Source organism: Octopus bimaculoides, chromosome 17 (assembly GCF_001194135.2).
Source record: "Octopus bimaculoides isolate UCB-OBI-ISO-001 chromosome 17, ASM119413v2, whole genome shotgun sequence".
Taxonomy (NCBI): Eukaryota; Metazoa; Mollusca; class Cephalopoda; order Octopoda; family Octopodidae; genus Octopus; species Octopus bimaculoides.
The window spans coordinates 3,521,669-3,548,842 of record NC_068997.1 but is presented as its reverse complement, the minus strand read 5'-3'; the positions used below and the strand labels follow the sequence as shown (position 1 = coordinate 3,548,842).

Sequence of the window (27,174 nt, the reverse complement as noted above, 5' to 3'; positions counted from 1 at the left end):
TTCCTGTGGTTGCGTCTGCTTCTGTGGCTGTTTGTGCTGTTGTGGTTGTTGGTTCTGTTGTGGTTGTTGGTTCTGTTGTGGTTAATGGCTCTGTAGTGGTTGTTGGTTTTCTTGTGGTTGTGTCTTCTTCTGTGGCTGTTTGTGCTGTTGTGCTTGTTGGTTCTGTTGTGGTTGTTGGTTCTGTTGCGGTTAATGGCTCTGTAGTGGTTGTTGGCTTTCTTGTGGTTGTGTCTTCTTCTGTGGCTGTTTGTGCTGTTGTGGTTGTTGGTTCTCTTGTGGTTGTTGGTTTTCTTGCGGTTGTGTCTTCTCCTGTGGCTGTTTGTGCTGTTGTGGTCGTTGGTTCTGTTGTGGTCAATGGCTCTGTAGTGGTTGTTGGTTTTCTTGTGGTTGCGTCTCCTTCTGTGGCTGTTTGTGCTGTTGTGGTTGTTTGTTCTGTTGTGGTTGTTGGTTCTGTTGTGGTTCTGGATTCTTTAATGGTTCTTGGCTTTTTTGTGCTCGTCAGTTCTGTAGCTGTAGTTCGTTTTGTTATATCCGTTATCGGTTTTGTAGAAGTGTTTTGTTCAGTTGTGATGGTTGTTTCTGAAGTGATTGTTGGCGCTGTTTTGGTTGTTGATTGAGAGTTGGTTGTCGTTGATTCTGTAGTTTTTATGGTTTCTGTATTGGTTGTTGGCTTTGTCTTAGTTGCTGGCATTGTTGTGGATCCTGGCTTTGACGTGGTTGTTGATTCTGTTGTCTTCTTTGTTGTTTTTTTTGTTATCCTTGCTGGTTCAGTAGTGTTTGTTGTTGATTCTGTTGTGGCTGTTATTGGTTTCCTTGTAGTCTTTTGTTCGGGTGTGGTTTCTTTCGTTTCTTCTCGTGTTTGTTCAGTTATAGCTGTTGGTTTGGTGGTGGTTCTTGGTTCTGTGGTGACTCTTGGTACCATTGCATGTGTTGGTTTAGTTGTTGTGGCTGTTGGCTCAGCCGCGGTGCTTATTGGGTCGGTCATGGTGGTTGGTTCTATTGTTGCTGATGTTGGGACTATTGTGGTTGTTGTTATTTTTCTTCTGGTTGTTAGTTCTGTTGAGATGGTTGTTGGTTTTGATGTAGTTGTTGGCTCTGTTGTAGTTTGTGGCTTTGGTGTGGTTGTTAGTTTTGGTGCTGTTGTGGGCTCCGTTGTAGTTGTTGGTTCTGTTGCAGCTGGTTTTGCTATTGTCATTGGTTCGTTTGTGGGTGTTTGTTCTGTTTTAGCTGTTATTGGTTCTGTTGTACTTTTTGGTTTTGGTATTGTTGTTGATTGTTTTATCATTGTGGGTTCTCTTGTAGATATTTGCTCTGTCGTAGTTGATCTTAGTTTTGTTATGGTTGTTGGTTTCGGAGTGGTTGTTTGTCCTCTTAATGTTGTTGGTTTTGTGGCTTTTGGATTTGTTGTGGCTGTTCTTCCTGTTCTGGTTGCTATTGGTTCTGTTATGGTTGTTGTTGGTTCTGTTGCAAATGTTGGCTCTGTAGTGGTTCTTGGTCTTGTTGCTATTTTTGTTTTTGTTTTAGTTGTTGGCCCTATTGTGGTTGTTGGCTGTATTGTGGTTACTGGTTCTGTAGTCGTTGTTGTTGTTGTTGTTGTTTCTGTAGTGGTTGTTGGTTTTGTTGTTGTTATCGGTTCTGTTGAGGTTGTTGGCTCTGCTATGGCTGTTGGCTCTGTTGTAATTGCTGGTTCTGTGGATGTCTTTGGTTCCGTTGTTGTTGACTCTGATGTAGGTGTTTGTTTCATTGTTGATCTTGACTCTGTTGTGTTTGTTATTTGTTCCATTGTTGTCGTTGGAATCGTTGTGGTTGTTGGCACTGTTGTGGTTTTTGTTTGTTTTGTTATTAAAATCTTTTCTGTTGTGATTGTTGTTGGTTGTGTTTTGGTTGTTGCTTCTTTTGTTGCTGCTTTTGTTATAGTTGCTGTTTCCGTTGTAGTTGTTGGTTCCGTTGCAGTTGTTAATTTTTCAGTGCTTCTTGGTTCTGTTGTGCTTCTTGGTTCTGTTGTGCTTCTTGGTTCTGTTGTGCTTCTTGGTTCTGTTGTGCTTCTTGGTTCTGTTGTGCTTCTTGTTGGTTCTAGTATGGTGGTTTGTTTTGTTGTAGTTGTTGATTCTGTAGAGGTTGTTGTTGGTTCGGTTGTGGCTGTTGGTTCCTTTATGGTCGTTGTTGGTTGTGTTGTAACTGATGGTTCTGTTGTTGTTGTTGTTGGCTTTGGTGTGGTTGCTGTTTGTTGTGTTTGGGTTGCTGTTTCTATCGTGGTTGTTGATGTTTCTGCTGTGGTTCTTTGCTCTGTTGTCAATTTTGGTTTCGTTGTGGTTGTTTGTTTTGTCATAATTGTTGGTCGTGTAGTGGTTGTTGCTTCTGTTGGGGCTGTTTTTGGCTCTGTCATGAATGTTGGTTCTTTTGTAGTTATTGGTCTTGTGGTGGTTGTTGATCGCTTAGTTGTAGTTGGTTTTGTAGTAGCTGTTGTTTCTATTGGAGTTGTTTCAGTTCTAGCAGTTGGTTTTGCAGTGATCGTTGGTTTCCTTGTGGTTGTAGTTTTCGGTGCGGTCATTGGTTCTGATGTGGTTGTTGTTGTTGGTTCAAATGAAGTCGTTGGCATTCTTGTAGTTGTTTGTTTTGATACGGTTGTTGGCTCTGTTATGGGTGTTGGTTCTGTTACAGTCGTTGGTTTTGTTGTGGTGCTTGTTTGTGTTGTGACTGTTGGTTCTGCTGTGGGTGTTGTAGGCTTTATTGTAGTTGTTGGTTTTATTGTTGTTGTGGTTGTTGGTTCTGTTGTGGTTGTTGGTTCTGTTTTGGTTGCAGGTTCTGTTGTAGTTGTTGGTTTCTTTGCCGTGGTTGTTGATTTGTTTGTTGTTGTTGTTGGCTCTGTTTCGGTTGTTTTTTCTGATGTAGTTGTTGTTGGTACTGTAGTGTATGTTGTTGGTTCTGTATGTTCCATTGTTGTTTCTGCTGTGGCAGTTTGCAGGACTATTCTTGTTGTTGCTGTTTCTGTTGTGATCGTACTTGTAGGTTTCGTTGTGTTTGTTGTTGGTATTGTTGTTGTCGTTTCTGGTATTGATACTGGGGTTGTTGCTATTGGTAATGTTGTGCTTGTTGATGGTATTCTAGTTGTCGTTGTGGGTACTGTTGTGATTGTTTTAGGCTCCAGTATCGTTGTCATTTGATCTGTTGTGTTTGTTGCTCGCTCTGCTGTGATTTTTGTTGTTGCTTTTGGTCCTGTTGTGATTGTTCCTTCTGTCGTCGTATTTGCTAGTATTGTAGTGGTTTTTGTGGCTGGAATTATTGTGGTAGTTATTGGTTCTGTTGTGATTGCTGTTGATGGTACATTTGTGATACCTGTCAGTGATGCAGTTGTGATAACTGGCACATCTGTTGTGCTTTTTATTGGCAATTTTGTTGTTGTTGGTTCTGTTGCATTTGTTGTTGGTACTACTGTGGTTGCTTCTGTTGGGGCAGTTAAAGATGATACTGTGGTTGTCGATTCTATTGTTGGTGGTTTCGCTTCGGCTGTTGATATTGTTGTTGGCACTGTCGTGGTTGTTGCTGTTCGTTCTGTTGTAATTATTGTTGCTTCTGCTGGCGTTTTTCTTGGTAATTTTGTAGCTGTTGTTGTTTCTGTTGCGGATGTAATTGGTTCAGTTGTATTTGTTGTTCGTCCCGTTGTAATTGGTTCTGTTGTGGATGTTGTTGGTTGTGATGTAGTTGTTAATGGTTTCGTTTTGGTTGTCGTCGTTGGTACTGTTTCAGAAGTTGATGTTTGTTCTATTATAGTTGTTATAGTTTGTTCTGTTAAAATTGTTATTGGCGATGTTGTTGTCGATTCCGATGCCGTTGTTGTTGTAGGTACTGTTGTCGACATTGTTGCTTCTGCTGTACTTGTTACAGTTGGTACTTTGGCGGATGTGGTTGCTGGAACTGTTTTGCTTGTTGTAGTCGGCATGGTTTTTGTTGTTGGTGTTGTTACCGTTGTAGTCGTTGTATGTTCTGTTGTGTTTGTAGTCGGTATTGCTGTGGTTGTTGGTTCTGTTGTGGTCCTTGTTCCCAGTTCTGTTGTGGTTTGTATTTCCGATATTGATTTATTTGTTATTGGAAACTTAGTGGCTGTTGCTGTTGCTGTTGCTGTTGCTGTGATTGTTGCATTTGTTTCTCTTCTGATTGGCGGTTTTGATTCAGCTGCGGTTATTGTTGGTTCTGCTTTGCTAGTGGTTGTTGATTCAATTGATGTTCTTGTTCGTGATAATGCTGGAGATGTTGTTTCTGGTATTGCTGTGGTTGTTGTCGTGTGTACAATTGTTGCTGTTGTTGGTACAGCTGTTGAGGTTGTCGGTACTGTTGTAGTAGTTTTGTTTGTTATAGGCATTGTTTGTCTAGTTGTTGTTCTGGGTCTTGCTGTACTCGATGCTTGTTCTGCAGCGCCTGTTGATGGAATTGTGTTGGTTCTCGCAGTGGTTCTTGTAACTGGCACATTTTTGGTTGTTGTTATTGGTTCAAATGTGGATGTTGTAGTTGCTATAGTTGTGCTTGCTGGAACTGTTGTGGTCTTTGTATCTCTATCTGTTATCAGTGTCGTATTTTCTATAGTGCCTGACGTTTTTGGTGGTAACGTGGTTGATGTTTTTTCTGTTGTTCTTGTTGCTGTTGATACTGTTGTGTCTGTTCCCGAAGATTTCGTTGAGGTTATTATTGTATGTAGCAATGTGGTTTCAGTTGACTTTCCTGTGATTGTTATTGGTACTGTTTCTGTCGCGGCGATAGATTGCATCGATGTGGTTATTGTTGATTCTGTGGTCGATGTTATTGTGGGAACTGCTGTGGTTGTAGAAGTTGGTAGAGTTGTGGTTCTTGTTAGTTCTGTTGTAGGTGGTGTTGTTTCTGTTTCTGTTGATGTAGTTGTTATTGGCAGAGTCGTCGCTACTGTTGGTGGTTCTGTTTTGGCTGGTGTAGTTCTTGCAGTTGTTGTGTTTTTTGTTGTTGGTGTCAGCGTAGTTGCTATTGATGGTTCTGTGTAGGCTGTTACTGGTACTGCTGTAGTAGATGTAGTTGGGACAGTTGTTGATAGTTCTGTCGTGGTTGTAAATGGTAGTCCTGTTGTGGGTGTGGTTGTTTTTGATTCTGCAGAGACTGTTGTGGACTCTGTTGGAGTCGGTGTTGGTTGTGTTGCTCTTGCTGTTGGTGCTCCCACTGTGGTTGGTATTGTTGTTGTTGCTGTTGCATTTGTTTTTGGTTCAGGTTTGGTTCTTAGTACTGTTGTGGGTGTCGCTGGTTCTGTCGTGTTTGTTGTTGCTATTGTAGGTTCTGTTGCTGTAATTGTTGGTTTCGTTGTTGTTGTACTTATTGGTTCTGTTGTTGATGTTGCCAGTTTTGTTATGATTGTGGTTATTGGTTCTATTGTTATTGGTGGTTTTGGTGTTGTTGATGATCTTACTGTGGTTGTAGTTGGTTTTGCTGTGACTGTTGTCGCTAATTTGGTTTGCGTTGTTGATTCTGTTATTGTCGCTGTTGTTTGTTCTGTGGTTATTATTGATTTCGATGTCGTTATTGGTTCAGTTGCCGTTTTTGTTGGTGATGCTGTTGTTGTTGATTCTGTTGTCTTTGGTTTGGTCTCTGTTGTTGTTGGCTCAGTTGTTGTGGATTTTGTTAGTTCTATTGCCGTTGTCGTTGTTGATTCTGCTGCTGATGTTGATTCTGTTGTTGTAGTTGCTGTTGGTGATCTTGGTGTTATTATTGGTTCTGTTGTTGTCATCGTCGTCGTTGCTGTGTCTGTTGCCTTTCTTGGTTCTGTTGCAGTTCTTGTTGGTGATTCTTCTGTGGATGTTGTTGGTACTGTTGTGGTTGTTGTTGATGCAATTGTGCTTCTTGGTTCTGTTATGGTTGCTTGCTCCATTGCTGTTTGTGTTGTTGGTTCTGGTGATGTTGCTGCTGAATCTGTGGTGGTTGTTGCTGGTTCCGCTGTGGTTCTTGTCAGTTTTGTTGTGATTGGTTCTGCTGTTGTTATGGTTGTTGTTGGTTCTTTTACAGCTGCTGTTGGTACTGTTGTGATTGTTGGTTTTGTTGTTGTTATTGATGGTTTCCTTCTTGTTGTGGTTGGTTTTCTTGTGATTGTTGTTGCTTCTGTTATCGTTGTTGTTGTGGTCGGTTCTCTTGTGGTTGTTGTTGATGGTGCTATAGTCATTGTTATCGGTTCTGATGTTGTTGATTTTGGTTCAGGTATTGTTATGGCTTCTATTGTGCTTGTTGCTAGTGTTGTTGCAGTTGTTGTTTGTGTTGTGGTTGTTGTTGGTTCTGTTATAATTGTTCTTATTCCTGGTGCTGTTGGTTCTCTTGTCATTGTTGGTCCAGCAGTGGTTGTTGTTGATTCTGTTGTGACAGATGTTGGTTCTCTTGAGGTTGTTGTTGGTTCTGCTGTGGTGTTCCTTGGTTCTATTTTTGTTGTTGTTGTAGTGGGTGTTTTTGGTTTTGTTGTGATTGCTGTTTTTTCAGATGTTGGTGATGGTGGTTCTGTTATTGCTGTTCTGGTCGCTTGTTCTGTTGTAGCTGATGTTGGCTGTGTTTTGGTTATTGTTAGTTCTGTTGTAGCTTGTGGTTGCTCTGCTGATGTTGTTGGTTGTGTTGTTGTTGTTGTTTCTACTGTTGTAATTGATTCTCTTAATGTTGTTATTGGTTCCGTTGTGGTTGTTGCTGGTTGCGTTGTAGTTCTTCCTTTTGTCATAGTTGCTGCTTGTTCTGTTGTCATTGTTGCTTCTAGTGTTGTTGTTGGTTCTCGTCTTTGTTCTTTAGTCGTTGCCGCTGGCGCAGTGGTTGATTTCGGTTGTACTATGGTTGTTGTTTCTCTTGTGGACGATTTTGGTTCTCCGCCGGGTGTTTTAGGTTGCGTTTTACTTGTTATTAGTTCTGTTGTGGTTATTGTTGGTTCTGTTGTGGTCGTTGTTGGTTCTGTAGTGGTTGTTGTTGGTTCTGTTGTGGTCGTTCTTGGTTCTGTAGTGGTTGTTGCTGTTGGTTCTATTGTGCTTCTTCTCGGTTTTGTTGTGGTTGCTTCTGGTTCTGTTGTAGTTGTTGATTCTATTGTGGTTGTTGTTGGTTTTGTTATTGTTGGTTCTGTTGTGGTCGTTGTTAGTTTTGTTGTTACTGTTGTTGGTTTTGTTGTGGTTGTGATTGGCTTTGTTGATATTGTTGTCTGTTCTGTTGTGATTGCTTCTGGTTGTGCTGTGCTAGTTAATGTCAGTTTTGTTGTGGTTTTTGGTTCTGTTGTGGTTGTTGGTTCTGTTGTGGTTATTGGTTCTGTTGTGGTTGTTGGTTTTGTTGTGGTTGTAGTTTGTGTTGTAGTTGTTGGTTCTTTTGTGGTTTTTGGTTCTGTTGTAATCGTTGTTGGTTCTGTTGTGGATGTTGCGTGTTTTGTTGCTATTTTTGTTGGTTTTGTTGTTGTTTTTGGTCTTGTTGTTGCTCTTGGCTTTGTTGTTGGTATCGAGTTTGCTGTGATTGATTCTGTTGCCATTGTTGCTTCTGTTTTGTTTGTTGTCGACATTGAAGTGAGTACTTCTGATGGTACTGTTGCGTTTGATGTCGGTTCTGTTGTTGTTTCTGTTTTCGACGTGCTTAATTTTGTTGTTTCCGTCATAAGTTTTGTCTCTGGTACTGTTGGGATTGTTGTTGATGTTGTTCGCTCTGTTTCAGCTACTGGTACTGTTGTTGTTGTTGATGTTTCTGCTTTGTTCGTTGATCGAACTGTAGGGATTGTTGTTGTGGTTGTTTGCATTGGTATTGTTGTTGTGTTCGTTCTAGGCACACCTGTGATTATTCTTGATAGTACTGTTGTGTTTGTTGTTGGTACCGTTGTATTTCTCTTTGTTGGTATATTTGTGGTTGTTGCTGTTGGCGCTCTTGTGGCTATTGAAGTTGTTTCTCCTGTGATTGTTGTTGGTTCTGTTATGTTTTTTGGTGGTACTGTTGTTGTTGTTGTTAGTCGTGTTGTGGTTTTTGCTGTTGGTTGTGTTGTGTGTATTGATGCTTGTTGTGTTACGTTTGTTGTTACTGTCTTGTCTATCATTGTTGTTGTTATTGTTGGTTCTCTCCTGATTGCTGTTGTGCGTTCCTTTTCGGTTGTAGTTGCTGTGTCTGCTTCTACTGTTGTTGTCGTTATTGCATCTACTGTATTGTTTGCAGTGTTTTGCTGTGCTGTTGACTCCCCTGTAGTTAGTGTACTTTTTGTCTTGTGTCCTGCCGTTGGAATTGATGGCAAATCAGTGGTTGTTGTGGAGTGTATAGTGTCTGCTGTTGGCACTTCTCTGCTTGCTGTTTGATTTGTAATCGTCGTTGTTGTTTCTCTTATGGTTGCAGTTCTGAGTGGAATTTCTGTTGTGGCTGCTTTGTCGGTTCCATTAGACCGCTGTACTACAGTGGTTGTAGTTGATGTTGATGGTGTTAAAGTTGTTTGCCTTATCTTTGTTGATACTATTTTTATTGCTGATTCTGTCGTATTTGTTGTTGGTTCTGAAGTAGATATTTTAGAGTCTGTAGTCGCTGCAGTTGGTTGTCTTTTTCGTTCTGTAGTCCTTGCTGTTGTTGGTTGTGCAGTAGTAGTTGTTGGTGGTACTATTTTGATTGCTTTTGTTGCTTCTCCCGTGGTTGTTTTTTCTGTCATGTCTGATGTAGATTGTTCTGCTGTGGTTGTTTTTGGTTCTGTAGTGGATCGCTTTTGTTCTGTTGTTGTTCTTGGTATAGTTGTGCTTTCTACAAGTATTGCTGTTGGCGTTGTTTGTATTCTTGTGACTGCTGTTGGCCTTGTCGATTCTGTGTCTGATGTTAATCCTCTTGTGACTGTTGTTGTTTGTGATGAAGATGTTATTGACTCTGTTTTGTTTGTTGTTGGCAACATAATGGTTGCATTTGGAGCTATTCCTGAAGTCATTCCTCTTGTAGTTTTGGTGTGTAATGAGGCAATTGTCAATTGTGCTATGGAGGCTGTTGTTGCTGAAGCTGTTGTTGCTGAAGCTGTTGTTGGTAGTGCTGTAGTTTTTGCCGTGGCTTGTTCTGCTGAGGTCGTTCCTTGTTGTGTTGTGGCGGTTATTGGTTCTATTCGTGTCGACGTCTGAACTGTTATTGTTCTTGATTCTGTTGTGCTTGTTACTAGTTGCGATGTTGTTATTGGTACTGCTGTTGTTGTTGGTTCAGTTGTGCTTGTTGTTCTTTGTGTTGTGGTTGACGTAGGTTCAGTTGTAATTTTCATTGGTTGTGTAATGGTTGTTGTTGTTCGTTCGGTTATTGTTGTTGGTATTAGTTCTGTTTTTATTGTAGCTGTCGTTAGTTCGGTTGTTGACTTTGACGCAGTTGTGATTTCTATTGGCTCTGTTGTTGTTGTCGGTGGTGCTGTTGCCGTTGTTGTTGGTTCTGTTGTTGTGGTTTTTGATTCTGTTGTCGTTGTTGTTGTTGTTTTGGGCTTTGTTGTTGTTGTTATTGCTATTGGTTCTGTTGCTGTATTTGATTCTGTTGTAGTTGTTGATTCAGATGTGGCTGTTCTTGCTTGTGTTGTCTTTGTGGTTATTTCTTCAGTTGTTGTGTTTGTTGGTTCTGTTGTGATTCCTTTTATCTTCGTCATGAGAGCTGTGAGTAGGATCGATGTTACTACAGGTGTACTATTCGCTGTTTTTGGTACAGTGGTGGAGGCCTTCGCATCTGTTGTGCTTACGTTTATTTCGGTAGTATGATTTGTTCCTTCTGCATCTGTTGTTGAAGCTACTGCTGCATTTGTTTCTGGTGTGGATGTTGTCAGTACCAGCGTGGTTGCTGCCGGTTCAGTTGTATTTGGTGACGCTGTGATTGTTGTCGGTTCTGTTGTTGTTTCTGATGTTCTTGTACGAATTGTTTTACCCGATTCTCCTGTCATCGTAGTTTGCAGTGTAGTATTTGATATCGGTTGTTGCGTAACTGTTGTAGACATTGTACCATTCAACATTTGGCGTGTATTGTTTGTGGACGGCTGGTTGACTGTTGTTTTATCCGAGGTGGTTGTTGTCGCATCTTTTGTAGTTGTTGGTCGTCTTATAGTTGTTGCTGGAAATGCTGTGGACGCTGGCACTTCTGCTGATGTATCTGAAGAATCTGTTGTGGATTGTTTAGTGGATGTTTTCCTCGCGACTAATGTTGTATCTAGTGATGCTAGTGTTGTGTTTGCATTTGATTGCACAGTGCTTGTCACTGGTAGTGTAGCAGACGGTTGGTGTGAAGTAATTGGTTTTGATTGTGTTGTATTCATTGTTGTTGGTGTTGGTGTTTCTGTTGCCGTTGTTGCTCCTTCCTTAGTTATTGTTCTTGCTTCGTTATTTGTTGCTGACTCGTCTATGCTCAAAGTTGATATTGTTATGTCTTTAGTTTGCAGGATAGTTTGTGTAGGTAATGCATGGATTGTAGTTTGTTCTGTTGTAGTAACATTTCGACCAGTTATGGTTGTTGATGCTGGCTGTCCACTGCTTCTTGAAATAAATGCTGTGTTTGCTGTCTGACCAGTCCTGCTGGTTTGTTCTGTGGTGTATCCTGAATCGGTAGTTGTGAACGTTTCTATCGTTGATGGTGGTTCTGGAGTTATAGTCGAGGGTAGCATCATGGTTGTTATTGGCACATGTGCACTCGATGTTGATTGGGCAGTTCTTGGTTCTTTTGTAGCTGTTGGTTCCGTTATGGTCGGTATTATTGTTTCTGCGAAGGTTGATGCTTCCTTTAATGCTGTTGTTGGTTTTGTAGATGTTGCTGTTTCTGTTGTGATTGGCATTGTTGGATTTGCTGTGGTTGTAGCTGTTATTGCTGTGGTTGTTAGTTCTCTGGTGGATGTTATTGGTTCTATTATGTTTGTTACTGGTTCTGATGAAGTTTTGCTTAGTTCTGCTGTCAACATTATTGGTTTTGTCGCTGTTGCTGTTGATTCTGTTATTGTTTTTGTTGTTGATTGTCCTCTTGTTATTGTTGTTGAGTCTGTTGTGAGCTTTGTGGTCGTTTCTGTTGTGGTTGTTGTTGTTGGTCCTGATGTGATTATTGTAGTTGTGGTTGTTGTCGGTTCTGTTGTGGTTGGTCTTGTGGTTGCTGTTGTCGCTGGTTCTGTTACGATCGTTCTTGTCGGTTCTGTTGTGAATGTTGCTGTCGGTTCTGTTGTGGTTTTTGTTGTCGGTTTTGTTATGTTTGGTACAGTTGCTTCTATTGTTGTTGTTTTTGTTGGCTCTGATGTGGTTGTTGTTGTTGTTCGTGTCGGTTCTGTTGTGGTTGTTGCTGTTGTTGGTTCTGTTGTGGTTGTTGTTGTTGTTGTTGTTACTGTTGTTGGTTCTGCTGTAGCTGTTGTTGCTGGTTCTGTTGTGAATGCTGTTGGCAGTTCTCTTGTGGATTTTGTGGGTTCTGTTGGGATTGTGGTGTTAGTTTCTCTTGCACTTGTTAATTCAACTGTGGTTGTTTTTGGTTCTGTTTGTGCTGTGGGTTCTGTTGTGATTATTTTTGTTGTGTATGTTGTTTTTGTTGCGGATGTTATTGGTTCTGCTATTGTTGTTGTCGTTGCTGGTAGTGTCATACCCGATGCTTTACCTAACTCTCTTGTTTTACTTGTTTGAGGTGCAGTATCTGTTATTGGTTCTAGTGTAACTGCTGTTGACATAGTACCGCTAGATATTTGCTGTGTATTGTTTATGGATGCCTGGTCTTCTGTTGTTTTATCCATGTTGATTGTTGGAAATGTTGCGGACGTTGGTACATCTACCGATGTTTCTGAGGAAACTGTTGTGGATTCTTTAGTGGTTGTTATTTCTTTTGCAGTCATTGTTGTATCTAGTGATGCAAGTGTTGTGTTTGCATTTGATTGCACATTGCTTGTCAGCGATATTGTAGCAGTTGTCTGTTGTGAAGTTGTTGGTTTTGATTGGGTTGTATTTATTGTTGACGACATTGGTGTTTCTGTTGCTGCTGTTGTTCGTTTCCTAGTTGTTATTGCTTCGTTATTTGTTGCTGACTCTTCTGTGCTCAAAGTCGATATTGTAATATCTTTAGTTTGCAGAATAGTTTGTGTAGGTAGTGTATTAATTGTAACTTGTTCTGTTGTAGTACCATTTAGACCAGTTAGGATTGATGCTGGTTGTTTAGAACTTGTTGATATTACTGTAGTATTTGCTGTCGGACCAGAACTACTTGCTTGTTCCGTAGTATATACTGTGCCCGCAGTTGTGAAAGCTTCAATCGTTGATGGTGGTTCTGGGGTTATTGTCGATGGCATTGCTATTGTTGTCAGTGCTTTATGTGAAATTGTTGATTCGATAGTTCTTGGTTCTTTTGTTCTTGTTGCCTCCGTTTTTGTCGTTGTGGGTTCTGTTCTTCGTGGTGGTCCACTTGTTGGTTCCGTTGTAACTGTTGTTATTTCCTGACTTGTGGTTAGCTTTTCTGTTGTAGCTGGCTTTGTACTTGTAGGCTTTGCCCTGGTTTCTGGTGTGTTTGTTGATAGTAGCGTTTGTGTTGAAGATTCTGTTGTGGTTGCAGTTGGTTCTAAGGTTCTTGGTGTTCGTTCTGTTGTGCTTGTTAGTGTTGTTGGTACTTTTGTGGTTGTTGGTTCTGTTGCGACTGTTGTTTCTATTGGGATTCTTGTGGTTTCTACTGTGACTGTTGTTGGTTCTGTCGTGGTTGTTGTGTGATCTGTTATAGTTGTTGGTTCTTTTCTGGCTACTTGTTCCATTGTGGTGGTGGCCGTTGTTGATGCTGGTGTCTTTTTTGTTGTTGTTGGTTCTGTTTCTGTTGTTGTTTTTGGTGCTTCTCTTGTAGTGTTGGATGTTGGTTCTAATATTCTTGTTGCTTTTTCTGTTGTGACTCTCTTTAGCTTTGTCATGAGCGCTGTGAATAGAGTTGGGGTTACTACAGGTTCACTCTTCGTTGTTTTTGATACGGTTGTGTGGGTCTTCTCTTCTCTTATCTTTGTATTTAGTTCGGTGGTGGGTGTAAGTCCTTCTGCATATGTTGTTTTTAGTCCTGTTGTTGTAGCTGATTCTGTAGTTGTTGTTTGTACAGATTTAGTTGTTTTTGGTGCGAGGGCAGTTATTGTTGTGATCGGTGTTTCTGCTGTTTTGGTTACCGTTGGTTCAGTTTTTGTTATTGATGTTGACTCTGTTGTGATTGTTGTTGTTGGCTCTATCGTCTCTGATGTTGATTCTGTTGTGGTTGTATTTGTCCGTGTTGAAGATCCAGGCGTTACATCTGTTGCAGTTAGTGTTTCTGTTGTGGTTGTTGTTGGTTCCGTCGTTGTTGTTTGTTCTGATATGGTTGTTGTTGTTGTTGGTGGTGGTATTGTTGTAGTTGTTGTTAGTTCTTTCATAGTTGTTGTTGGTACTGTAATGTTAGTTTCCGTTGGTTCTATTGTGGTTTTTGTTGTTGGTTCCGCTGTGGTCGTCATCGGTGTTGGCTTTGTTTGCTTTGCAGTGTTTATTGTTTTGGTTGTTTCTATTCTGGTTGCTGTGGGTTCTTTTTCGGTTGTTGGTACTATTGTTGTTGCTCTTGGTACTGTTGTGGCTGATGTTGTGGATTCAGCTGTTGTTACGGTTTCTACACTGGTTGAGGTTCTTTGTAATGTAGTGGTTGCTTTTGTTTGTTTTCTTGTTGTGGGTATCGATTCTATTGTGATTGATGTTTGCTGTGTAATGTTTGTTGTTGTCGGTCCTGTTGTGGATGTCTTTATGTTTTTTTGCGTAACTAATGTTGGAATTATTGTTGTTGTTTCCTCTGAAGCTGTTGTTTGTTCCCTTGTGGTTATTGTTGCGGGTTCCGTTGTAGTTTTAGCCGTTGATTCTGTTGTGGATGTTGGTCCTAATGTGTCTGTTGCTGTATCTTCTATTGTAGTGGTCGTTGGTTCAGCTGTGGTTGTAATTGTCTGTATTGAAGCTATTGTTGTCGTTTCTGTCGTAGTTGGTGTTTCTGGTGTATTTGTGGTTGGTTGCGTTTTCCTTGTTGTTGGCTGTGTTGGAGTTGGTTCTGTTGTTGTGGTTTCTGCTGTAGATTTTGTTAGTTCTAGTGGAGCTGTTGTTGATAGTACTGTTTTTGTTGTTGGTTCTCTTTTTGCAGATTTTGTGGGTTCAGTGTTAGTTGTATTTGTCTTTGTTCTGTTTGTTGTGTTTGCTGTCGTTTCTATTGTTATTGTTGGTAGTGTTGATGTAGTTGGTTCTGTTGTGTTTATAGATGTTTTTGGCTCTGCTGTGGTTGTTATTGATTGCGTTGAATTTGGTGGTCCTATCGTGATTCTTGTTTTTGATACAGGTCTTGTTGTTTCTGTTGTTGTTGTTGTTGGCTCTTTTGTTGTTGTTATGTTTGTTTCCGTCACTTCCTTTGTGGATGTTGTTGTTGGCTTTGTTGTGGCCACCATAGGTTGTATTGTTGTTGTTGGTTCTGTTGTGTTTGCTCTTTTTGTTACTTCTGTTGTGGCTGTTGTTAGTGCCGCTGCACTGGTTGGTGTTAGTGTTCGAATTATTGTTGTTGATTCTGTTTTGCTTGTATTCGTGTCTGTTGCAGTTACTGTCGTTGCCTCTGCAGTGCTGAGCGTTTCTATTGTGGTTGTTGTCGGTATCGTTTTTGTTGTTGTTCGTTTTGTTGTGATTGATTTCGTTGATTCTTTGATAGATGTTGTTGGTTCCTTTGCTGTTGCCGCAGGCTCTGTTGATATTGCTGTTTGTTCCCTTGTGGTCGTCTTTTCTATTCTTGCTGCGCTTGTTCGTTGTAATGTAGGTGTCACATTTGCTTGTTTTGTCATGGATACCGGTCCAGTTATAGTTGATATTTGTTCTGTTATGGATGCTGTTGCTGGTTCTGTTACGAGTGATGTTGTTGGTTCTGTTGTAGTTGTCGTTGATGCTTTGGTCGTTGTTGTAGGTAATGTTGGAGTTAATGTTGGTTGTTTTGAATTTGTTGTTTGTTCCATTGCGGTTGTTCTAGGTTCTGTTGTAATTGGTCTCGTTGAAGCTGTTGATTCTCTTGATGGTGTTGATTTTGCTGCGGTTATTGATGATTCTTTTGTGGTTGTCGTCGTTCTTGTAGGTTCTGTTGTAGTGCTCGTTGGTACTGTCGTTGTTCTTGATATGGTTTTTGTTGTTGTTGGTTCTTTTGTGGTAGCTGCAGTTGATGTCATAGCTGCTTTTACCCCTAGTGTGGTTGTTGCCGGTCCTGTCGTAGTTGTTCTTTGTCCTGCTGTGGTTGGTTTTGGTTCTGTTGTAGTTGCTATTCTTCCTAACGTGGTTGTTGTTGGTTCCGCTATGATGGCGGTGGACTCATATTTGGTTGTATTTGTTGGTAGTGCAGTTGTTCTTGCTGGAACTGTTGTAATTGCCGTTGCGAGTTCTGATGTTGTTTTCGATTCCCTTGTGCTTGTTGATATAGGTAGTGATGTAGTGGTTATTTTTGTTTGATTTGTAGTTTTGAATAGCGGTCCTGTTGTGGTTGATGTTTGATATGTAATGTTTGTGGTTAACAGGTCTGTTTTACTGGGTGTTGTGGTTGTTGATGATTCTGTTGATTTTGATTGTTCTTTCGTGGATGTTGTTTGTCCAGTGGTGGTTCTTGCTACTGCTTCAATTGTGGTTGTTGCTGGTGGTTCTCTTGTGCTTACTATTGATTCTGTTGCTATTGATTCTTTTGCATTCGTTGTCGTTGATTTTGCAACAGTTGTTTCTTCTATTATGTTTGTTGCTCTCGGTTCTGCTGACGATGGTGTTGATGCTGCTGCTGTTGTGATGTTTGTGCTTGGTTCTTTTGGAGATGTTGGTTGTTCTGTTCTGGCTGTTGTTGGCTCTGCTGTGGTTGTTGGTTCTTTTGTGAATGTTGAAGGTTCTTTTGTGATTGTTGTCGATTCTCTTGTGGTTGTTCTCGGTTCATCTGTGCTCGTTGCCAGTTCTGTTGGGTTTGTTGCAATTAATAGTTCTGTGGGATTTGTCGTTTGTGGTGGCCTTGTTGGGGTTGGAGTTGTTGGTTCTGTAGTGCTTGTTATTGGTTCTGTTGTGGTCGTTGTTGTGGATTCTACTGCAATCCTTGTTGGTACTATTGTTGTCATTGGTGCTTCAAGTGTTTTGTTTGTTGTTGTTGCACCTGTTGTGGTTGATGATGCTTCTATTGTGGTTGTTGATGGTTCTGTTGTGGTTGTCGTGGTTGGCGGTTTAGTGATTGTTGACGCATCTGTTGAAAACATCTTTCGTTCTGTTGTTATTGTACTCAGTTTTGTAGTGGTTGTTGGTGATAATTCTGATGTTGATGATGTTGCTTCTTTCGCCGTTTTTATTGTTGGTACTTTTAAGGATATCATTGGTTCTGTTGCTATGGCTGTTTTAGTTGATATTGGTGTTGTTGCCCCTAATGTGTTTGATGTTAGTCCTCCTGCGGTTGATGATGTTGGCAATGTTGTGGATGTTGTTGCTGGTACTGTTGGAATTATTTTTACAGGTTCTGTTGTTGTCGTTTCTGTTGTGGTTGCTACTATTGGTTGTGATACAGTGGAAATGTTTGCTTCCTTTGTTATGGAAATAGCTATAGTTGTGGCTGTTGTTCCTTGTGTGGTGTTTGTTAGTTCAGCTTTTATTGTTGCAGTTTCTCTTATGGATGACGTTGGTTCTGTTATAGTTGTTACTGATTTTGTTGTTGGTTCTGTTGTGGTTGTTTTTGCTTCAGTTGTAGTTGTTGGTGGTTTCGTGGTTGTTGATACGTTTGTGGTTGCTGTTGGCTTTGTGGTTGATGGGTTTGTAGCTTTTGTTGGTTTCGTGGTTGTTATTGGTGCGTCTGTTCTTGGTTCTGTTATGGTTGTTGGTTTTGTTGTGGTTGCTGTTGGATTTATTGTTGTATGTCCCAATGTGGTTATTGTTTGTGTTAGGCTTGTAGTTGGTCGTTCAGTTGTTATTTGTTTTGTTGTCGTAGTGGTTATTGCTCCTGTTGTTGTTGTTGGTTCTGATGTTGCTGTTGGTTCTGTTACGGTTGTTGTTGGTTCTGTTGTGGTTCTTTTTGGTTCTCTTGCAGTAGTTGTCTGTTCTATCCTTGTTGTTGTAGGTTCTCTTACAGTTGTCAGTTCTATTTTGGTTGTTGGTGGTTCTGTTGTGGTTGTTGTCGGTTTTGTTGTAATTGCTTTGGTTTTTGTTCTGGTTATTGACGGTTTTGTAATGGAAGCTGTCTGTTCTGTTATGTTTCTTGTTAATTCTATATTGTTTGTTTTCGATTCCGTTATGGTTGTTGTTGATTCTGTTATGGTTGTTGTCGGTTCTTTTGTAGTTGTCTTTTGTTCGGTTGCAGTTTTCATTGTTGGTTGTGATGTGGTTGTTGTTCTTGATGTTTTATTTATTGCTGCTGTTATTGAATCTTTTGCTGATGCTAATCGTGTTGTGGCCCGTTTTGTGAAATCCGTTGTAAATATATTGGTTGGTGTGGTAGTTGTTATAGCTTCTGTTGTGGTTTGTGTTGTTGACTGTTTTGAAGTTTGTTTTGTTTTCGTTGTTAATGATCCTGTTACATTTGTAATTAACTGTGTTGAGGTTGTAGCTATTATTGTTGGTTCTGTAGCGGTTGTTATTGGTCTTGAAGTAGTTATTGTTCCTTCTGTTGCTGTTGTTGGTTTCGCTGTGGTCGTTGTTAGTTCTGCTCTGGAAGTTGTTTGCTCTTTTAATGTTGTTTGTTCCGGTGTCGTTGTTGGCGCAATTGTGATTGTTGTTGGTTCTGCTGTGTTTGTTGCTATTCGTTCTGTTGTTAATGGTGTTGTTGATTCTGTTATTTGTGTTGTTATTAGATCTGTTGCTGATTGTGTCGTGGTTGTTGTTGTTTCTGTTGTTGATTCTGTAGTAGTTGTTGTTGGTATTGTTGTCGTTGTTATTTTTGTTACGTTGATTGTTGTCGGTTCCGCTGTCGTTGTTGTTTCTGTTGTGGCTGTTTTGATTGTTAGTATTGTTCTTCTTAGTTCTGTTGAGGTCTTTGTTTGCTCTGTCATGGCTTTTGTTAGTGGTGCAGCGGTTGATGTTGTTTCTGTTACGTCTAGTGTTGTTGGTTCCGTTGTGGTTGTCATTTTTTGTGATGTTGTTTCTGTTGACTCTGTTGTTGGCTCTGTTATATTTATTGCCTTTTCTGTCATGACTGTCGTTTCTGCTGTTCCGTTTATTGTTGTTGGTGGTGTAGTTTGTGGCTCCTTGCCAGATGTCATTAACTGATTAGTTACTACCCTTTCGGTCGGAAATGTTATGTTCTGGTGTCCTTTAATCGTCATTGCTTTCTTTCTTGTATATAATAACACCTTTGTAATGGTTGGCAATGTATGATCTGTCAGTATCTCCTTGCTAGACATCGTAACTGGCGTTGAAGGGGATTTTCTATTTTCGTTCAGCTTTTCTAGGCTATCCTCAGTATTTGATAGATGACTGGTTGATGGTGTTACTACAGAGTTCGATACTGATAGAGGAGTTGCAGACGTTGTGGTTGCAGTTGTAGATTCTAATGACAAAGATGTAGCCGTTGTACTTGTATGGACAGGTGGTCCGGCTGTAGGTGTTACAGAAGCAGCGTTAGGAATGGGTTGGGAAGTAGTAGAGGTCTTCACCACTTTAGTTTTCGGCATGAGTGTATTATAAAATGTTGATGACACACTCGTCGAACTTGTTGGTGACATTGTAACAGATTCTGATTGCGGGGTAGTAGAGGTGGAGTGAAACCTAGACTGTGAAAGTGAGGACGTTCGTGGCACAAGGGTCGCTGATGAAAAAACAGAGACAAATGTTGGTGGAGGAGTTGCTGATTTTAAAGATATTTGTGTCCCAGTGGACGGTGGCTGAGGAAGAGTAGATGAGGATGTTTTCGGTGTAATATATAATGATGGTTTAGATGTCGTGTATGTTGTTTCTGCAGTTTGTGATACAGTAGTAGCGGTGTCTATGGTTGATGAAGCTTGTGATGTAATGCTCGGTGAGTAGGTTGAGACTGTTCTTTTAGACTGTGATGAAGTGGTTGGTGTGGTAGCAGACCTAGTTGTTGCTGTAGTTTGTGATGTAGTTGTGGGCCTAGGCGTGGTAGCTGCTGTTGATGTAGTTTGTGGCATAGTTTCTGGTGTATTAGTGGTGCTTGTTGTTGGTTTCAAGTGTGATGAAGTGGCTGGTGTAACTGGGATCGCTGTTGCTGATGTAGTTTTTGATATTGTACTTGAGATAGAAGCGGTGTCTGCTGTTGGTGCAGTGTATGACGTAGTTTCTTGTGATGTAGGTTCTTGTGTCGTAGTTATGAGTGTTGTTAATGTAGCTTGTGGTGTAGTTGCTGGGGTTGCAGTAATGTCTGCTGATATTGTAGTTTGTAATGTAGTTGCTGGCGTAGTTAGTGGTGTAATCATTGGTGTAGTCGTGGTGCCTGTTGTTGCTGTACTTTGTGATGCAGTTGTTGGTGTAATAGTGGTGCCTGCTGGTGTTGTGGTTTGTGACCTAGTTGCTGGTATAGTAGTTTTAGCTTTTGTTACTGCAGTTTGTGGAGTAGTGGGTGGTGTAGTAGTGGCACCTGCTGTTTCTATACCTTCTGGTGTAGTTGTTCTTGTGGTAGTAGTGCTTGCTGTTGTTGTAGTTTGTGATGTAGTTGCTAGTGTAGTTGTTGTGCCTATTGTTGCTGTAGTATGTAGTGCAGTGGGTTGTGTAGTAGTGGGCTGTGTAGTAGTAGTACCTGCTGTTGCTGCAGTCTTTGGTGTAGTTTGTGGTGTAATTGTCAGTGTATTACTGGTACCATTTGTCGCTGCTGTTTGTGTTACAGTTGCTAGTGTGGTAGGTGCACCTGTTCTTGTTGATGTCTGTGATGTAGTTGCTGGGGTAGTAGTTCTATCCGTTGTTGCTGTAGTGTGTGGTGTAGCTGTTGGTGTTGTAATAGTGCCTGCCGCTGCTGTGGTTTGTGAAGTAGTTGCTGGTGTGATAGGAGTGTCTGTTGTTGTTGATGTTTGTGATGTAGTTGCTGGTGCAATAGTTGTATCCGTCGATGCTGTAGTTTGTGATGTAATTGATGACATAGTACTGTCTGTTGTTGTTGCTGATGTAGTTGCTGATGTACTAGTGGTACCTGCTGATGCTGTTGTTTCTGAAGTAGTTGCTGGTGTAATAATACTACCTGTAGTTACTGGTGTAATAGTAGTGCCTGCTGTTGCTGTAGTTTGTGATGTAGTTGCTGGTGTAGTAGTGATGCCTATTGTTGCTGTTGTTTGTGATGTAGTTGGAGGTGTGGTAGCAATATTTGCTATTCCTGTAGTTTGCGGTGTAGTTGTGTCTGTGGTAGTTGTACTTGTTATTGTCGTAGTTTGTGTCGTAGTTGCTGGTGCTGTAATGGTACCTGGCGTTGCTGTGGTGTTTGAAGTAGTTGTTGGTGCGGTTGTAGTGTCTGCTCTTGTTGATGCTTGTGATGTAGTTGCTGGAGTAATATCTGTATCTGTTGGTGCTGCAGTTTGTGATGTAGTTGATGACGTAGTAATGGTGCCTGCTGTTACTTTACTTTGTGGTGTAGTTGTTTGCATGGCACTGGTGCCGGCCGTTGGTGTAGTTTCTGATGTGGTTGCTGATGTACTAGTGGTGCCTGTTGACGATGTAGTGTGTGATGTAGTTGCTGGTGCAGTAATGATACTTGTTGTTGCAGTAGTTTGTATTGTAGCGGGTTGTGTAGTAGTGGTTCCCCTTGTTGCTGTAGTTTGCGTTGTAGTGAGTGGCGAGGTAGTGGTACTCACTATTACTGTAGTTTGTGTAGTTGTTGGTGTTATTGTGGTACCTTTTGTTGGCGTAGTTTGTGATGTAGTTGTAGGTGTACTAGTGGCTCCTGGTGTTGTAGTCTGTGGTGTATTTGTTGGTGTTGTATTACTGCCTGTTGTAGGTGTAGTTTCTGATGTAGTTGCTGGTGTAGTAGTACTACTATCTGCTGTTGCTGTTGTTTGTAGTGTAGTCGATGGTGTTGGACTGGTGCCTGTTGTGGCTGTAGTTTGTGATGTAATTCTTGGTACAGTAGTAGTACTTGTTGTTGCGGCAGCTTGTGATGTAGTTACTACTGTAGTAGGGAGGTTTGTTGTTGCTGTAGTTTGTGTTGTAGTTGTTGGTGTAGTAGTAGTAGCGCCTGTTGTTGCTGTAGTTTCTGGTGTAGCTGTTTGTGTGGTAGTAGTGTCCTCTGTTGCTGTGGTTTGTGATGTAGTTACTGGTTTAGTAGTGGTTCTTGCTGTTGTTGTAGTTTGTGGTGTAGTAGGTGTAGTTTCTGACATAGAAGCTTCAGTTGTTGCTGTAGTTTGTGCTGTAGTTTCTGGTGTAGCGCCAGTTGTTATTGTAGTTTCTTGTGTAGTTGTTTGTGTGGTAGTAGTGACTTCCGTTGCTGTAGTTTGTGATGTAGTATCTGGTTTAGTAGTAGAAGTAGAAGTCGTAGTACCTGTTGTAGCTTTAATTTGGGATGTTGTTGGTGTAGTAGCGTTGCTTATTTTTGCTGTTGTTTGTGATGTAGTTGCTGGTGTTGAAGTTTTGTCTGTTGTTGCTGTACTTTGTGAAGTATTTACTGGTGTTGTAGTGGTGCCTGTTCTTGCTGTTGTTTGTGATATAGTTGCTGGTGCAGTAATAATGCCTAGTACTGTTGCAGTTTGTGATGTAGTTGTCTGAGTCATAGATTTGTCTGGCATAGCTGTGGCTTGTGTTGTAGTTGTTGGTGTAATAGCGCTGTCTGTTGTTTTTGTAGACTGTGATGTAGTGGATGTCGTGACTGTCTTGGCTGTAGTTGTTAATGTAGTAGTGATGTCTGTTGTTGCTGTACTTTGTGGTGTAGTTGTTCGTGTGCTAGTAGTGCCTGTTGTTAGCATAGTTTCTAATGTACTTGCTTGTGTGGTAGTGGTGCTTCTAGTTGCTTTAATTCGTGATGTAGTTGGTGTAGTAGTGAGGTTTGTTGTTGCTGTTGTCTGTAATGACTTTGGTGTAGCTGTGGTGTCTGTTGATGCTGTGGTTCGTGATGCAGTGGTTGGTGTAACAGTGGTGCCTGTAGCTTGTGATGTAGTTGCCGGTGTATTCGCGGTGCTTGTTGCAATTTCTGTTACTCCTTGTGTTGTAGTGATGTCTGTCTTTGCTGTAGCCTCTGGTGTAGCTGTTGGTGTTATATTGATGTCTGTTGTTGCTCTAGTCTGTGATGTAGTTGTTGGTGTAGTAGTGAGGTTTGTTGTTGCTGTTGTCTGTGATGTAGTTGGTGTAGTTGCCGTATTCTTATTTTTTGTTGCTGCTGCTGTTTGTGATGTAGGGATGTGTGTAGTGGTTCTAGATGGTCCTTGTGTCATGTTGGTTGGAATGCTAAATTTTGTGGAATGCTTCGGAAAGTCTTCCGTAATGTGTTGAGACGTATACATTTCTGTAGACGGAGTCGGTGGAAGAGAATTAGGGAATGCTAAGTTTGATGATTCTTCGTGTGTGGAAAATTCTGAAGTCTCATCTACAGATGAAAGTGTAACGGTTGAAGATGTTAGATCTTGTGTACCTGATGTTTTCTGTGTTGTAATAGAAGGTGTTTGTTTGTATTCTAATGAGCCTGTACCTGTCGATGGTAGAGAAGTTTCTCCTGTTGTGACAGTAGCTGTTTCAAGGTTGCTGGATGTTTCGTATCTAACCGTAGAGGCTAAATGCGCTATGGGTGTGTTTGCTTCAGTTGTACGTGACTTAGTTGGTGACATTCGAGTTGTGGTATGCAATATTGTGGGTGTTGATGTTGCTGTGGTTGTTGTTGCTTCTGTTGTGGTAGGTGTTGTGCTTGCAGTTGTGGTAGAGGTTGGTCCAGAGATGGTTGGAGTTGTTTGTTGTGTTGTGGTTGTTGTTGGTTCCCTTGTAGTTGTTGACACTCGTTCTTTAGTGCTTAATTTTGAGGTTGGAGTTGGTGCTGCTTTTGTAGCTGTTGTTGTTGGTTTTGTTGTGGTTGTTGCTTGTGATGTTATTGTAGGTTTTGTTGCGGTTGTTAATGTTGGTTCTAATGTGGTTGTTGGAACTAGTCTGTTTGTAATTGATTCTATGGTGGCTGTTGTCCGATCTGCTGTGGTTGTGGTTGGTGGCTCTGTTGTGTTTGTTGTCAGTTCTGTAGTGGTTGCTGTTGTGGTTGTTTCTTGTGATGTGATTGTGGTTGTGGGTCTTGTGATTGCTGGCCCTGTTGTGATTTTAGTTGTTGGTCTTGTTGGGGTGGTTGCCAGTTCTGTGGTCGTTGCTGTTTTTGTTGTGGCTGTTGTTTGTGCTGTTGTTGTGCCTGGTTGCGTTGTGATGGTGGCTGTTGGTACTATTGTGGTGGTTGTTGTTTGTGTTCTAGCTGTTGTTGCTTCTGTTGTGATTGTGGCTGTTGGTTCTATTGTATTGGTCGTTGATTCCGTGGGTGTTGCTGTTTGTGCTGTGGGTGTTGGTGTTGTGGTTGTTTGTGCTGTTGGGGGTGTTGTTGGTTCTGTTTCAGTTGTTGGTGCTTGTGTTGTGGTTGTTGCTTCCGTTGTTGTTATTGTTGTTGGCTCTGTGGTGGTTGTTATTTGGTCTGTTTTGATTGAGGATTTTGATCCTGCTTTAGTTGTAGATGGTTCTGTTGTGATTGTGGTCTTTGGTTCTGTTGTGGATTTTATTTCTGTTGTGATTTTTGGTTCTGTTGTGATTGTCGTTTGTACTGTTGTGATTGTGGTTATTGGTCCTGGTGTGGTTGTTGTTCGTTCTGCTGTAGATTTTGGTTCTGTTGTGGTTGTTGTTTGCTCTGTTGTGATTGTAGTTGTTGGTCCTGTTGTGGTTGTTGGTCCTGTTGTGGTTGTTGGTTCTGATGTGATTGCGGTTTTTGTTTCTGTTGTTGTGGTGGTTGGTTCCGTGGTGGTTCTTGTTTGTGTTGTGGATGTTTGTGATGTGGTTGTTGTTAGTTCTGTGGTGGTTGCTATTGGTTGTGTTGTGACTGTGGTTGCTCTTTCTTCTGTCGTGGATGCGTCTCTTGGTTTCGTTGTGATTGTGGTTGCTGCTTCTGTTATAGTTGTGGTTGTTAGTTCTGCTGTGGTTGTTGTTGGTTCTGTGGTGGTTTTTGGCACGGTTGTTATTTGTGATGACGTTGTTGAGGGTTCTTTTGTGCTTGTTGTAGTTGTTGCAGGTGGTGCTGTGGAAAGGTTTGCTTTCGTTTTTGCTGGAGTTGGTGTTGTTTCTTCATTGGTTGTTGTTACTGATTTGTTTGTAGATGTTGGTTCTCTTGCTGTTGTTTTTGTTGGTTTTCTTGTGGTTGTTATCGTTGGTGATGTTCTAGTTGTTGTTGGTGTTCTGATGGTTGTTGTCGGAGATGTTGTTTTTGTTGTAGTCGTTGTTGATAATGCAACAGTTATTGGTTCTGTTTCTGTTGTTGTTGTTTCAGATGCATTTGTAAATTTTGGTCCTGTTGCGCTTGTTGCCGGTTGTTCGGTTATGGCCGTTGTTGGTCCTGTTGGGATTATTGTTGCTGGAGCTTTCGTGATTGTTGTTTGATCTGTTGTGGTTGTTATTGGAGTTGTTGGTTCTCTAGCAGTTGTTGCTGGTCCTGTTGAAGTTGCTGAAGGTGGAGATGTTCTAGTTGTTGGTATTGTTGTTATCATTCTTTGAGCTGTTGCAGTTGATGTTGGTTGTGATGTTGTCGCTGATGTTTCTCTTGAGCTTGTTGTTGACGTTGCACTTGGTGTTGTGTTTGAGATTGTTGCTGTTATGGTGGCTTTTGGTGGTGATGGCATTCTTGGTTCTGTTGTGGTTGTCGTTGTTAGTTCTAGTGAGGCTGTCGTTGGTTCTGTTGTGGCTGTTGATTGTGGTACTGTTGTGATTGCTGTCCGATCGGGTGTGGTTGTTGTTGGTGGTGCTGTTGTTCTTAATAGAGTTGTTATTATTGGATGTGTTGGGGTTGCTGTTGGTGGTGTTCTTTTTGTTGGTTCTATTGTAATTGTTGTTGGTGCTGTTGTGGTTGTCGTTGTTCGCTCTGTTAATGTAATAGGTTCTGTTGTCTTTGTTGTTATTGGCTCAGGTGTAACTGCTGTTGGTTCTGTTCTGCTTGTTATTGATTGTTTTGTATTTGCTGCAGGTGAAGAGGTTGCCGTGATTGGTTCGGATGTAGATTTTTTCATAGTTTTAGTTGTCGGTTGTGATAACATCGTTGACGGTTCTGTTGTGCGTATTGTGGACCCAGTTGATGTTGTTGCTGCAGTTGGTGCTGTTGTTAGTTCAATGGTTTGTGTTGGTGTTTCCGATCTTCTGGTGGATATTGGTTGTGTGGTGGTCTTCGTTCGTAGAAATGCTGTTATTGTGGATTCCATTGTTGTTGGGGGTCCCATTGCAGTTGCTGTCTGTTGAATTGCGCTTGTTGTTCGTGGCAATTCTGTTGTTGGTTCTGTTTTGGCTGTGGTTGGTAGTGATTTTGATGTGGTTTCTGTTGTGGTTGTTGTTGGTTCGATTGTGTTTGTTGATGTCGTTTTTGTTTGTGTTGCAGTTATTTCTAATGGTGATTCGGTTGTAGTTATTTGCTCTTTTGCGGTTATCGTATTTAGTTCTGCGGCGGTTTTTACTGCTTCCGTTGTTGTTTCTGCGGTTACTGTCGGCACTGTTGTTCTTGTTCTTGTTCCTGTTCGCGTGGTAAATGTTAGTTCTGTTGTTGTTGTTGATGGTGGTGTTGCTGTTGATGATTCAGCTGTTATTGTTCCTTCCATAGTTCTTATAGCTGGCTTAGTAGTGGTAATTGTTGATGGCATTGTCTTTGTAGATAAACTTGTGGTAGTTATTGCTGGTTCTAATGTCGTTGTTATTGTAGTCGGGACTGTTGATACTGTAAGTTCTCTTGTGGTTTGTGTTGGTTCTATTGTGGATGCTCTTGGTGATGTTTTGGCCGTGGCTGTTTCTATTGTAGCTGTTGTTGTTTGTTCTTTCGTGAATGTTGTTGTTGGCTCTGTTGCGGATGTTGTTAGTAAAGTTGTAGTTGCTATTACTTGTTCTATTGTGCTTGACATAGGTTCTTTTGTGGATGTTATTGGGGATGTTTCGGACGTTGTTGTTTCTATTGATGTTGATGCTGGTGCTCTCATATTTGTTGTTGTTCGTTGTGATGCTGTCGTGGTTGGTGGGGACGTTGCTATTGTTTGTATTGTTTCTGTTTTTGTTTGTAATTTGGTGGTTGTCGTTGTTGGTGTTGCAGTGGTCGTTGTTGGAAACGTTGTTGTTATTGCTGGTTCAGTTGTGGCTGCTGGAATTGGTGCTGCCTTGGTTGAAGTTGCTTCTGTTGTGGTCGAGGTTCGATCTCTTGCGGTTGTTGCTGGTTCTTTTATGGATGATAACGTTGGATTTGTTGGACTCGATACCGGTTCTGCTGTGGCAATTGCCCTTGGTGATGTTATAGTTGGTCCTGTTGCTGTGTGTGTTGGTACTTCGGTGGTTATTATTGGTGAACTTGTGTTTGTTGTTGTTGTTTTTGAGATTGTGGTTGTTGGTGTCGGTCCTGTTGTGGTTGTTGGTTCGCTTATAATTGATGTTATTGGTGATATTGTGGTTGTTGGTTCTGCTGTGGTTATGGTTGGATGAGTCGTGGTTGATCTTTGTATTGTTTTTGTAGTTGTAGGTTCTGGTGTGATTGTTGTTGTTGTTGTTTGTGGTGATGTACTTTGTGCCTTTGTTGTTGTTGGTACATGTGTAAATATTAATTGATCTGGTGTGGTTGTCGATAGTGTTATGTCTGTTGTTGGTTCTGTTGTGCTTGTTGCTGGTTCTATTGTCATTGTTGATTCTGTTGTGATTGAAGTTATTGATAGTCCTGGTGTGGCTGTCGTTTGTTGTGTTGTTGTTGGTTTTGGTTCAGTTGCTGTTAGTTTTCTCGCGGTAGTTGCTGGTTCTATTGTAGTCGTTGTTGGTTCAGTTGTGGTTGTTACTGGTTGTGTTCTGGTGGTTGTTGGTCCTCTTGTGATAGTTGCGGTTGTTATTGGTTTTGGTGTTGTTTCCTGAGTTGTGGCTGTAGCTGATGACCTTGCTATGGTTGTTGTTCGTTCAGTTGTGGTTGGTGTTGGTTCTGCTGTGGTTATGCTAGGTTTTAGTGCAGTTGTTGTTGACTTGGTTGTGGTACTTCTTGGTTCTGTTGTGGTTGTTGTTGGCTCTGCTGTTATTATTCCTGCTTTTGTTGTGGTCGCTGTTGCTTTTGTTGTGGTTACTGGTTTTGGAGTGGTTATTGTTGGCTCTGTTGTTGTTGGTT

The 27,174-nt window shown here is 41.2% G+C and overlaps 4 protein-coding genes across 4 annotated transcripts in view; 3 read left to right on the top strand and 1 right to left on the bottom strand.

The window, feature by feature from the left end:
* Window positions 1-10,595: 10,595 nt before the first annotated feature.
* Window positions 10,596-12,653, top strand: LOC128249710 (uncharacterized). The gene is made up of 4 exons (XM_052974114.1): window positions 10,596-10,916; window positions 10,962-11,169; window positions 11,593-12,330; window positions 12,415-12,653. Exons 1-4 carry the CDS (start codon window positions 10,596-10,598, stop codon window positions 12,651-12,653), a joined length of 1,506 nt encoding a protein of 501 aa, XP_052830074.1.
* A 693-nt stretch (window positions 12,654-13,346) lies between these two features.
* On the top strand, window positions 13,347-15,404 carry LOC128249709 (uncharacterized). The gene is made up of 3 exons (XM_052974113.1): window positions 13,347-14,110; window positions 14,153-14,262; window positions 14,371-15,404. The coding sequence occupies exons 1-3, from the start codon at window positions 13,347-13,349 to the stop codon at window positions 15,402-15,404; spliced, it is 1,908 nt and encodes a 635-aa protein (XP_052830073.1).
* Window positions 15,405-15,452: 48 nt separating this feature from the next.
* LOC128249708 (uncharacterized) lies at window positions 15,453-26,513 on the top strand. Its single transcript, XM_052974112.1, has 9 exons — window positions 15,453-16,596; window positions 16,657-17,780; window positions 18,930-20,967; window positions 21,685-22,224; window positions 22,348-23,247; window positions 23,281-24,375; window positions 24,571-25,290; window positions 25,432-26,076; window positions 26,131-26,513. Exons 1-9 carry the CDS (start codon window positions 15,453-15,455, stop codon window positions 26,511-26,513), a joined length of 8,589 nt encoding a protein of 2,862 aa, XP_052830072.1.
* A 634-nt stretch (window positions 26,514-27,147) lies between these two features.
* LOC128249707 (mucin-2-like) overlaps window positions 27,148-27,174 on the bottom strand; it is a 94,906-nt gene continuing 94,879 nt past the window's right edge. The window contains exon 5 of the mRNA XM_052974111.1: window positions 27,148-27,159. Coding sequence (XP_052830071.1) covers window positions 27,148-27,159 — 12 coding nt within the window. The remainder of the gene's footprint in view (window positions 27,160-27,174) is intronic.

What these genes read in the sequence shown, in the direction of transcription:
- LOC128249710 (XM_052974114.1), top strand. Translation starts at nt 10,596, where the DNA reads ATGGTTGTTATTGGCACATGTGCACTCGATGTTGATTGGGCAGTTCTT. An exon ending in TGTCGGTTTTGTTATGTTTG is followed by an intron (nt 11,170 to 11,592) that starts GTACAGTTGCTT and finishes TTTGAGGTGCAG; the next exon opens with TATCTGTTATTGGTTCTAGT. An exon ending in CTCCGTTTTTGTCGTTGTGG is followed by an intron (nt 12,331 to 12,414) that starts GTTCTGTTCTTC and finishes TTTCTGTTGTAG; the next exon opens with CTGGCTTTGTACTTGTAGGC.
- LOC128249709 (XM_052974113.1), top strand. Translation starts at nt 13,347, where the DNA reads ATGTTAGTTTCCGTTGGTTCTATTGTGGTTTTTGTTGTTGGTTCCGCT. An exon ending in GTTGTATTTGTCTTTGTTCT is followed by an intron (nt 14,111 to 14,152) that starts GTTTGTTGTGTT and finishes TATTGTTGGTAG; the next exon opens with TGTTGATGTAGTTGGTTCTG. An exon ending in GATTCTTGTTTTTGATACAG is followed by an intron (nt 14,263 to 14,370) that starts GTCTTGTTGTTT and finishes TGGCCACCATAG; the next exon opens with GTTGTATTGTTGTTGTTGGT.
- LOC128249708 (XM_052974112.1), top strand. Translation starts at nt 15,453, where the DNA reads ATGTTTGTGGTTAACAGGTCTGTTTTACTGGGTGTTGTGGTTGTTGAT. An exon ending in TTCTCTTATGGATGACGTTG is followed by an intron (nt 16,597 to 16,656) that starts GTTCTGTTATAG and finishes TTTTTGCTTCAG; the next exon opens with TTGTAGTTGTTGGTGGTTTC. An exon ending in TTTTGTTGCTGCTGCTGTTT is followed by an intron (nt 22,225 to 22,347) that starts GTGATGTAGGGA and finishes ACATTTCTGTAG; the next exon opens with ACGGAGTCGGTGGAAGAGAA.